This window comes from Triplophysa dalaica, chromosome 10 (assembly GCF_015846415.1).
Source record: "Triplophysa dalaica isolate WHDGS20190420 chromosome 10, ASM1584641v1, whole genome shotgun sequence".
Taxonomy (NCBI): Eukaryota; Metazoa; Chordata; class Actinopteri; order Cypriniformes; family Nemacheilidae; genus Triplophysa; species Triplophysa dalaica.
In genome coordinates, this window is record NC_079551.1 from 17,441,317 (window position 1) to 17,454,036 (window position 12,720).

The 12,720-nt window shown below is 35.3% G+C and overlaps 1 protein-coding gene across 1 annotated transcript in view; it reads left to right on the forward strand.

Annotated features, from left to right (window-relative positions):
- The window catches only part of si:dkey-246e1.3 (uncharacterized), a 48,303-nt gene that overhangs the window by 23,959 nt on the left and 11,624 nt on the right, over positions 1-12,720 (forward strand). The window contains exon 2 of the mRNA XM_056758858.1: positions 4,862-4,907. Coding sequence (XP_056614836.1) covers positions 4,862-4,907 — 46 coding nt within the window. The remainder of the gene's footprint in view (positions 1-4,861; positions 4,908-12,720) is intronic.

The following is a 12,720-nucleotide window of genomic DNA, read 5'->3' on the forward strand; positions in this document are numbered from 1 at the left end:
ATTTGACTTTGTAGCCATGATCTCTGAGTTCCTGAATTGTCATGGGTTTAACATTTCTGATGTTTATAGTTCAATCACTGTTCATGTTGAGCACAGAGCAATATGCGGCTCACCCAGAGAGGCTTTCAAGAGGCTTTTCATAATCATGAAATCCTTCAAATTGATGTTCTGAGGGAGATCCCATGGGCTGTCAATCAAATGGTATGACCCTGCCCATTAGAAGTCATTCTGAGATTTAGAATAAAGCCCTGCAGACATCATGACATCATGGCTACTTAACATAAGAGCTTTGTGCTGTTGGGCTTATGAGATGTTCATAAGAAGAGGTCATGAAACATGTTACAAATATTTTGTAAACAACATTGCAGCTCTGTTTTATTGTTTACTTTGGTTTTGCGCACATTCTGACAGCTACAGGAGCATTCAAAAACGCAGTTTTGTTGTCGACTGAAATTCAATCTCAGCTGTAGGTTTGACTGGGAATGATTGCAGATTTTCTGTCTGCTTGAAACATTTCCAAGTTTTTGCATCATAGTGTTGTAGTACCTATTTTAGCGCCTGGCTAAAACACAGTGTTTTTTTAGGTTTCGTGTGGAAATTTTGTAGACGAATAAAGATGTTAGAAATATCTGCTGATGATCCGGTTCTTCACATTAGAAATGCAATACATTGTGGGACACTTATTCACTGCTGTATTGCAGAGGAATGTTAAAGGGCTAAGGTCAAATTTCCATTAGCCTCACAAAAGACAGCGTTTGATTCCCCATGAACACTCATCCTCACAGTCCACGATCGTTTTTTTAAGATCACATCATAATTCCTCTGTACAGAGCTCTCAGTGTCTGACATCGCGGTTTTGCATGTTATTAAGTGGCTCTATTCCAGATCTTCTGACACTTGTTTTGTGATTTAGAGCTCGGCGGAGTTTGCCTTCGTGATTTACAGGCGGGCAAACTTCACACATCTGTTAGTGTACACTTACTTCAAATGACTAATGAACTTTGATGAATCCTCCCCGCCGTGGGAAGGAAGTATTTAGTTTTCTCTTTAACCACAAACACTGATACCGACGAGTTGTATAGATTAGAAGTGTTTATCTTGAAGCGTGGAACATGCATCGTATAAAATGCGACTCAAAAGCTGCAGTTTTGGAATACAGCCAGTATCATCAATGAAGACCTTCAGAACATGAACTGAAAATAGTTTGTCGGGCTGTAGAGAGAAACTGTCCTCCTTTATATTGTTACACTTCTAATTGAGATTTATAAAGAGCCGGTTGTCAGAAAAAAAAACTTTTTTTGAAGCAGACCTGTAGCATTAGGATTAGAACGGAAAAGACAATGCACTGTCAATATCTAATGTTTTAATATAGACGTAGATAGTAATTTTTTTATTTGAAATTAATATTGCATACGTCTGTGCGATGACAAAAACAACACACTGTATTCCACCTATTTATTTTCTATATGCAATATATACATTTATGGCAAAATAATCAAACGCATCCAGATTTTTCACCATTATAAATTTAAATCTCACGCACACATGGACATTTTTTAGTTTGTAATAGTTAGCATAGAATCACTCAACCTTGTTATGTTAATATATTCCTTTAAGACAAACATACTGGTATGTTTATATGTTGCGGAATTTATAGCCACAATAACAAATGATAAATTACGAAATGTTATTTTGTGTCAATGCTGTTTGAAATTTCTAGAAAAACTGTCAAAAGAGATAAGTATGTCTCACACCCCGTTCAAGTACTGAAGACAGAAACATTGTCCAGTCTCTTAATAATATCACTGTCCTTGACCTGAGAGAGTTAAATCACACATTGGGATTTCGTTACATGGACACAAATCGTAACATTGTTTGGCAAATTTTGTGTATATGTTACACTCCAGTTCCCATTTAACAACATTAAATAAAATGTTAAAATGTGTGTCGCTATTATCTTTTTAAATGGCTATTGTTACAATGATTCGCAATTTAAAATTAACGGATACCAATAAATGATCAAATTAACAATTTTCACAATATAAATGTAAGAAGATTGATATTACGTTTTATATCATCATGGTTTTTAATTTATTTATATTTACATTTATTTAAGTTTATAATTTATTTTAAGATACACTTTTAAGACAGAGACAACATTTATAATTATTATTATTAATAATAATAGCTAAAACTGAATTTGAAATCTCTTAGTTGCCTATGATTTAAGTATTGAATTAAAGGGATATCCAAAAAGAAAATTTGCTCATCATTTATACTTCTTCTGCAGAACACAAAAGAAGATATTTTGAAGAAAGCTGTAAACCTACCAGTGCCAGCACCCATTCATTTCTATTATACAGACACAGTGAATGGGTGCCGGTTACCAATTTATAAAGATAAAAAAGTATTTTGTGTTCTGCGGAAAAGAGAAAAAGTCAAACATGTTTGAAATGACGAATGGGTGAGTAAATGATTCATTTTAGGGTAAAGTGTCTCTAAGTAAAACGGTTAAATTGCAAAATAGATTGATTATTAATTTTTGTAATATTTTAACAACCCTATTATTTAGATTTTTAGTTTTTGTATATTTTTAATTAAAGTACTACATTTGAATCATTCAAAATACCCCAAAAATATGACCAAATTTTCCTTTAGCATAAACATAAAAAAGAAGCGAAATATTGAAAAGAATAATAATAAAAGAAATAAACAGATGTCACACACATCACTATATCTCTCATCTGTAACTACAGTATAGCAAACAGCTCAATTTTATTGCGGTGTGAGTGTCTGACGCATGTCTCCCTATCTCTCATTCCTGTGGGCGGGAATGTGTTGTGGTTTTGTGAGCTGATTGAGTGATGTATGTTTTCTCTCAGCGGTGGTGAATGGCTTTAACCTCATCTGCCTCCTCTGGTTTGTTTATTAGCTTCAGCCGCCGGCATACGGTCAGAGAACATGATACCCATACAGAAGACTATGTGAGGTTTACTAATGTTTGTGCACTTTAAGATGTTAACAGATGGCTGTGTGAAAACTACACATTTTATCCCTTAAACTCACTCATTGTAGATCCTGTGATAAGAGCGCGGTTTATTTGAGAATAATCCTTCACTGTATGGGTCTGTATTTAACAGCCAGACTCATTTCCTCTCTATTAGCCACCAGAAAATGTGCTTTGTCTGCGGGCCTGCTCTAGTATCTATAAAATAAAGGGAAGTTAATAGGCTTAAAGTTTCACTTGGCAGCAGGTCGAAAATAATGTCATCATATGGCGCTCAATTATGTCTATGTGAATGATGGGAACAATTATGGTGGAAACTTTCAAGTAATTTAGAAATATTAAACCGTGAAATGAAAGCCTCAGTCAGTGATTATGGGTTACGAAAGAAAACCAGTTTCTGGATGTTTGTTACCAGCGAGATGCGCTGTGGAGATTTTCACGCATGAAGTAATGGAGCTGCTGGTCTCTGGTCTCTGGTTTATATAGCGCTTGCTTCCCCCTCAAGTTCACACAGGTGTCATGGCAGAGAAAGCACAGGTGTAGTTCATCACATCAACTTTAGACATACAGTATTTCAATTGACGCCTAGCTAGACCTTTGAAAAAAGCATGGTGCTTTTAATGTTGACCTTTATCTGGTAAAGAACCATCGACTCTTGGAAGTTGTGCAAATGATGGAAGATTGAATCTAATAGGGATAGTTCAGCCAAAAAAAAATCTGACGTTGTTCGTTGACACTCATATTGTTTAAAACCATTATATGACTTTCTACACAAAAGAAGATATTTTGAGAAATGTCTTAGTGTTTTTTTTCTCCATACAATGGAAATCAACAGGGGATGTTTTCTGTTGTGTTCAGCAGAAGAAAGAAATTCATAAAAGTTTGAGATGACATAAGCGTGACATTTTTGACTTACTATTCCTTTAATTTATAAATAGAGGTTTTGCTTTTTACAAATCATGGATTGGAAATTGATTGTGTCAGCAGTATTATCTGTTGTTTAATTTACTGTTTTTAACTTTCATTTCCAAAGTAGAAAGAAGTAGTTCGGAAATAAGGAAAAATTATATAATAGAAAACCGTAATATTATGAAATATATAGAATATTTATGTTATGGTACTATAGATAACAAAGTATTATCATTTACATTAATGTTGAACAATAAATAGAAAATAAACCACACACAATTTGGCGGGTTGTCTGCTACTTATTTTTTTGGCGCAGCTTCTTAGTGAAGTACTGTAAAATGCTGCTGTATCTGAAAGCCAGAGGGCGCTCACGGACCGAGACTCCAAATTAACGGTGCAGAAAAAGTATCATAACGCTTGTAGTTCCAGGAAATGCTTATGAGCATCTCTCTATCACTGTTCTTCAAGCCTCCTCAGGTATGTTCATGACAATAAAAACATAAAAAATGGTGATGTTTTGTGTTGTTTGTTCAAATGCAGGTTGAAAGCACCTCAAATTCGCACTGCTTTTAGATATAGCAGCATTTCCTACTGATCACAGAGCAGTGCTCACGAACAAAGAACGTGTGAAACATAACCGCACTTTCCGATATCATAATCGCTCTAGACAGGTCAATTTAAATGATATTTCGGGATAATCTTGATTTAACGTGCTGCCCTAATTTATGAATATTAAATTTATGAATAAAAAAATTATGAATATCCAAAGAAACCATGCAAAGAGCGGATCCATTTCTCAATTTTTGTCCCAAAACTGCAGTTTAGTAAGACTTCACTCTTAACTGACGTTGAATTACCAGAAATAGAGAAAAGGTAGATCATGTGACAGTGAAAGCAGTATTTACAGCTCTTGTTTATGGTTTGTCTCTGACCTTGTCTCTCCAGGCACTCAGAAGGTCACCTCAGAAGATTAGGAGATTGTCTAAAAGAGGTAAATCATGCCTGATCCTCAGCTGTCTCTAAAACCTGCCAGTAGATCTTTCTGCCACATCACATTTCTGATTTACGTATCTCATCCTTTAAAGCAGACACACATCCTCTAATCGCCCTTTCCTTGGTTTCCAGCTTTCTTGATTTGAGATTATATGCATTTTTGTGTGTTACATTGGCAAAGGTTATAAAAAGCGAAAGTTTAGGGTCAATTTTTAATATAATTAACAAAAACGATTTTCGCCCAACTTTTTTTTCTGTTCTTGTACAATTATGAGTAATTATTGTGGTAATATATATTTTCATGTAGCATCAAAGTTTTAGTTTATATTTAGCTCAAGTAAATTTTGAGCTTACTGGATATTATTAATAACAATATATCGCCATCGGTATGTTGCAGATTTAGACATATTTTTTCATTTTCATGATTCCGATAGACGAATATTCAGAGTGATATCTGCCGATACCGATTCTGATTTAATTCATAGTTTTTAACTTTCTAAATGTAATTAATTCATAGAACGCCTATAAATATACATCGACATTGATCAAACTGGTTATGTTTCTTAACATTATCTATATACATATTCTATATATTTTCCTGTCCACTTTTGATTGACAGGATATATCATCTGCAGTGATCATTGACTGCTTTTAAGCTGAGTTGATAGCCAAGTGTCTAATAATAATAAAAAATGTATTAATTGAAATTTCTTTATTATCTTCTGTGAGGTGAATTTGCAGAAACTCAACTAGAATGTTATTCATCTCAACTGGAATGTTTTACCTATACTGAGCTCCTACTGACTGCTTTTTCTTCATTATTAAGTAATTTATTCCAAAAACTAAACATGTTTTTTATTAAAACATGGAAAAGTACATTTTTTGTCCACAAAAAATGTTAAGGGTATATGTTATTTAATGTAAGTAAAGGCTTTCAGATTCTAAGTGACCCTTAACGTGTTATTTAATGTAAGTAAAGGCTTTCAGATTCTAAGTGACCCTTAACGTCCGAATGCTAATGTATGGATAGTTAATGTACACTAATAAGTATTATATTTTATTTTTTAAATTATAGAGAGCTACAAATATATGAGAGCTACAAATATAAAGTGCAGTTTGCGATATTAAAATACAGAAGAAAAAGTGCGTTTGCAGTTTGTTCATTTAGCTTGGATCCGAATTTATCACATAATTCATCTTTGGCATCGATTCGTTTTTCCATCTACCAAGAATGTGTTTTCGTAAATCCAACGACTGAGAAGAAACATGCACTTTAAACATTTTCTTTTCCTATTTCACGCAAAATGGCAATCACGACAGCTCAGTCTCTCTGATTATAATAGCTTGGTCGTACTTTGACGATCTACACCTGATAGTGACGTTATTCCTATCAGGCCGCTCTTTGCCGTCTCCTGTTCCTCTGCGTAGCTTACAGGTCATAAGTTCAAGTAGTTTCCCTAAGTGTGAACGCAGTAAAGAGTTCAGATGCTTTCTATTACTCTGACATCACATCATTGGGTTTAAAATGGCAGCACTGATGTTTAAAACTAATACTCCCAGACTGCAATAAGAGCAGCTTTATGGCCCCGCTCGTTTCCTCTTCTCAACACGGCTGTATTTCTTAGCTAAATAGTTGTCAGCGTCGCCCACTCAGGTCCGATGATTCGGTTTATTTGGGACTTGCAAATGAACTCACGATCCGCCGAAACAAGACAGGCTGCGATTTTGGACGCTAGTTGACCCCTATAGAGCTGCGGTATAGAGAATTTTGGGTGTGGAAACGGCTTAAACAAAGGCAACGATTCTTCAAAATTATATTTCATTGTCATTGTTTGTTGACCTTGGCCAGTCCTACTTTGAGATCATGAATACTCTGCGCGAACTTAAACAAACGTGTATTAATTGTGGTCATCCTATACATGCTCTACAGTAGCTCTGGCCAACAAAGACGACTCCTGCAGATGGACGTTTAATGTGTCTCAGTTACCATGGTAAATGTGTGGAAGTCACAGTTACTTTGAACAGAGATAGGAAAGCACTTTCTATGGTAGTGTTAAGGAACCGAGAGAATTATGGGATTGCCAGCGGTCGCTCAGCCGTGTCCGTATGCAGTGATCTGGGTGGTAGGAGATAAGGGCGAGCAGGCAGAGATCTGTTTTGCGCAACTCCAGATGTACAAATCGCACAATACGGCTTCTGTAAAGAACATCTAGACATCTGTGAAGGTATTTCACCACTGACTGTTCACACTCTTGTCGGCACGTAGACATCTCATAATTGAGAAGAAATTGAGGCACTCTGTTGATGTGCTTTTATGATAAATTGGACTAATGAAAACAAAACAAGTCAACTACAGTTGAACTGTTGTTTACTATAATCACATCTGATACGAAAATACTGTCTATAGACATTTTTGACTATAAAACATATTGTAAATGAACACATTTTACACAGATATAGACAATTTCTTTATTGTTCATGGGATACTGACAGAATCTTGCGTTGTTACTTCAGTGGTTTCCGGATTATGGTCTAGAGAGGTGATTGTTTATGCCGAATGATCTTTGCAATGAAAACAGATTCTCTTATCAGTGTCCAGAATGACTTTGATGCTCTTTTTCTTATCATAGCTTTGTTAATGGACGTTTTTGTTAAAGCAGAGCTCTGTAACCAGTAAATGCTTGTATTGTAATGTGTATTTTTTATTTGTACATTTAAATCAGCAACGTTCAGCTTACAACAAACGTTGTTCATGCTGAATCGTCAGATGTACTACATAATAATATATTACAATACAATTCTATCCTCATTTACTCACCCTCTTGTCATTTCAAACCCGCATTACTTTTTTTGTTCTGCAGAACACAAAAGGAGATATTTTGAAGATCAGCGACGGTTCCCATTCACTTCTATCATTTGGACACAAAACCAATGAAAGTGAATGGGTACTGTTGCTTTTCGGTTTCACAACATTCTTCAAAATATCTTCTTTTGTGTTCTGCCGAAGAAAGTAAAGCATACAGGTTCGAAATGACAAGAGAGTGAGTAAATAATGACAGAATTTTCATTTTTGGGTTAACTTTTCCTTTAAAACAGTATCCTGCAAACTGGCTTAATATCCATAAAGGATCATAAAGACAGGGGTGTTGACAATAATCATGATTGCCACAATTTTTACAAAGCCTTCCGAGTGTTATCGACCTAAAAAGAAAGAAAACACAAAATAAACAAAAGTAAAGACAAATCTGACTGAATATATTTTATTTATACTGTGGTCTATTTGAATACTCAATTCTGATTGGCTGGAAGCGGTGCATTAAAACATCTGCACTGCAAACATCAAAAACTGCTTGGCCATTGACCATGGGATAAGCGTGATAATCCATGGCACTTCGCATTAAAATCCTTCCTCCCTTACTTGGCCGATATTGTGAAAATATTGTTATCACGGATTCAATTGACCATGATAACCTTGGCGTAAAAACAGATTTTGTGTCAACTTTACATGAACATAAACATGTACTTTGAGGTACTAGTGGTCATATATCTCCGATTTAACATTTGTAACATTTCAACCTTATTGACTTGAATTATGCAACTCTTTTGAAAGTTGAACAGAGGCTGTGGGAATTAATATCCTCTTGTGGAATTCTTGATATGGTTTTTGACCTCAGATCATGAGGCGGCTTTGTGAGTTGTCCAGAAGGGATCATCAAGAGTCTGACTCATGTACACATGGCTTCAGTGTTCATTCAACCTATCAGCATTTCTCTTCGTGAGACATCAGATGTTCAGGGTGTGGAAAACTAAACTTGCTTTCTTGAGATTCTGCATATGTCAAACAGTGTTCAAATCCTGCTTTCTCGTAAAATCAAAACCAGCCATGTTTTCATTTCACGAGTCTATATAAAGAGCAATATCGAGGGTCAGGTGCATATACAGTACTGTATGTTGGGTTTTTGGTAGCTTGTCTCCAGCATGGGATGCTTATTTAATCCAGTCACTCTCGGTCAACCAGCTCCACCATGGGTCCACTAGCCAGACCAATACCAAACCAGTATAAACCAGCCTCAAGGAAGGTCTCCAAGGTCTTCCTGTCAGGAATCTAATCATTGAACACAATGTAAAAGCTATACTCGTGTTCTCCAACCGAACCTCTCAAAGGGAACTGTAACAGTTCCTGCTCACAACTAACTGACCATCACAGGTATTTCGCTTATTTGAGTAAATGTGGTTCTTCCTCCCCAGGAAACATTTTCAAACTGACAACCGGCCCACAACACCTCCGGTCATCAGAGCTCCCCGCTTTGTAATCCACACATACGGGAGTCCAGTCGTGTCTTGATTTAGCAATTTAGGTCCCAATCGATTCGCACAGTTGTTTTCTATCCGTCTCTAAGCGATGCCAGTTAAAACAGCAGGATCCCAGAAACCCGGATTGAAGGATCGAATGTTGACAGGTATGACCAGGAACGATCACGTTCTCTAGAGTAGACGGACAGGCCCTTTCTCCCATCTGTAGCCAGCAGCAGAGGTATCGTTGATCCGAGCTCACACCATACCCCTCTCCTGGGACACAGTTTAGCTCTTTTCCTCTCTCTGGTCCTTCACGCTCGGATGACCATACTGTAAACTAAAGTGTATGTTGTTTCACTGTTTAAGTTGGCAGGGTCTGCGATACTCGCCTGCTGGCTCCTTCAGGAAAGTCCAATTAATAGTCAATAGAAAAAAGAGAAACGTGAGATCGAAACGACCATTTGAGAAAATCCCTCTGATGTATAACACAAGCGGGTTTGGATTGAATTCTTTCGTTCGTGGAGCGTGCTGCTTTAACAACCCCTCTTACTGTTACTCAGTATGAGCTTGCATGCTGAAATACTGCTTGTTTGGTGATGGTGGTTTTGCCGGTGAAGCAAAATAACAAGTTCACATGCAACACTTCTTTTATACGTAGAAGTGAAGCGAATGTGTTGAGATTTCACAGACAGCAATTTTGATGTGTCACTGAATGTAAGGAAAATGAAAGAGGATCCAGGATTTCCATTTTATGCCTTTTTAGAGCTGTGAAATCGATAAATCGCAATCCCAAAATAAATGTTTGTGTTTAATATATGTGCTGTGTATATTTAGATGAATGTATGAATACACAAACATACATGTATATATTTAAGACTTATATGCAATATATATTTATACATAATATAAATTATATGTAAATGTATGAAATATAAATGTATGTAGCTTTCCTGTAGCTCAGTGGTAAGAGCATTGCGTTAACAACGCAAGGTTGTGGGTTTGAGCACACAGGATTGCACATACCTATGTATTAATTTAAAGGATAATGCGAATATAAGTCGATTTGGATAAAAGCGTCTTCGATATGCATTAATGTAATGTAAATGTAAATGTATGTATACTTATTTGTTTATTTGTAAGAAGTCAAAATGAATAATTAGGATTAATCACATCCAGAATAAAAGTTTGTGTTAACACAATATATGTCAGTGTACTGTGTAATTTTGTATTTATAAACACATAAATGAATAGTACATTTCATTTATTGCTAAATATAAATAAATATGTCCTTTATATGTACACATTTATGTGTATTTTTTGTGCTATAAAATCAAAATTACTGTGCACTGTACACATAAACATATATGACCCTGGACAGCAAAACCAGTCGTATGGGTCAATTTGTCGATGTTTACATAATCTGAAAGTTGAATAAATAACTTTTTATTTTTTTTACTTTTTATAAACTTTCTATTGATGTATAAGTTGTTAGAATAGGACAATATCTGGCTGAGATACAACTGTTTAAAACTCTGGAATCTTGAGAGTGTACAAAAATCTAAATATTGAGAAAATGGGCACTCAGGGGCACTGTGGTAAATCCACTCACAAAAATAATGTTTTTATATATTTAAGGTAGGAAATTGACAAAATATCTCCATGTAACATAATCTTTACTTAATATCCTATGATTTTTGGCATAAAAGAAAAATCAATAATTTTGACCAATACAATGTATTTTTGTCTTTTACTAAAAATGTTTACGTGCAACTTAAGACTGGTTTTGTGATCCAGGGTCACATATCTATATTGTAAACTTTTATTCTGGTTGCGATTAATCGTGATTTAATCATTTTACAGCCCTAATATTTATGTAAATTCAATTCAATTCAATTCAAGTCAAGTTTTATAAATACAAAATAAACTTGAATTAAATATTTCATACATATCGTATATTCGTATAAATATACAAGGCACACACACAAATATATATATATAAATATTAATCAATTTGACAGCCCTGGTATTTCTGTATAAATTCCTATCTCTTTTGACTCTACAAAGTCTTATTGCTAGGTATTTTGCGTACTTATCTTCATGTGGATTGAAGTCATATGAGTCAAAACTCACCACAAAATGATACCCGACAGCTGAAATAATACATCATTATTGTAACAGTACCGTTGCGAAACGGCGTAATGTATGGACTGATTTTTTATTATTCTTAATTTTAAAAAGTTACAAATTGCAGCTTTAACAATACTCATAAATTATAGACATATATCCATACATCATATCTTTATGGATTTAATAGCCATATTTATCATTATAAATTGCATATTGGTGGTGGGCCAATGAAAACTCTTGATAGGTCATAAAATCCTATTTTCATATGCGTATCATTTATATTTACTTAGATTTTTTCTCCCGACCGTGAATACAATGTTAACATCTAAATCAAGAAGCTTTGTATACATGCCATGCAGATGTGTTTTGAGTAGAACAGGATTCAGTTAACAAAGAGGTTTTGCTGGTTGTGTTAAAGACACCCAATGGAAACCCAAAGACCTTCTAGTTTTCTATTCTGGATGCCTGCATCCAAAACACAACATTCATGAGCTTTTCTGTTTTTTCCCGCATAACTAGATAATAAATTTGGCATGTGCCCCATTTCTCTTGTTGAGCTGTTTGGTCTCATTAGTATTCAGAAAAAATGATTGGAGGAAATAATACATACATGGTGTTCTGACGGCTTGTGGTCTTCTTCAGAGGGCACATTTTTCCTATGTGCTCCATGTTGACAACCTATTTTGGTCCATCGTCTGCCCCTACATTCAACACTCCCCTGAGTTCCAAACCTCTTTCCCAGAGAAACTGTGTGTGTGTTTGCAGAAATATCTGTGTTGATATGTATTTTAGTAAAAGCCCCTGGAAAATGTGACCACACACACATACAAACACACATTCTCTCACATGAATATATCATATGAATTTTCCCATAAAACACACTGGAACAAGTGCACCCATCTATCATGCTTAGCTTAGATGTTTAACAGAGGGTTAAAGTTAAATACGTAAGGGTTTAACGAAATGTAAGTCCTCATATTAAGCCTTTGTAATAAAGACATATGGCCAGATTTACAGTTGTGTTAAAATAGAACGTTACCTGAAACGGAGCCAAGGTAACAAATTCTCTCCGAGGTTATGAGATATTTTATGCAGTTTCCTTATAGCCGTAAAAAATGGAGACCACATCTTTTTGCTCTTATGGTTCCGTTCACAGCTGCAGCGTATGCACGTCAAGTTAAATCACTCAGATTTGTGCTAATCAAAAGATTCACATATGTATTTCCCCAAAGGAGAATGATGGCAAGACTCCAGGAATACATCTGTTCTCCACAGCTCATTTATTTAGGTGTCTTGATATAAATGTTAGCTTGAAACCGTGTTTCGTATCCAACAGCAAGTTACATCTCTCAATACTGTTGGATGAATAGTTCATCAAAAATATTTTA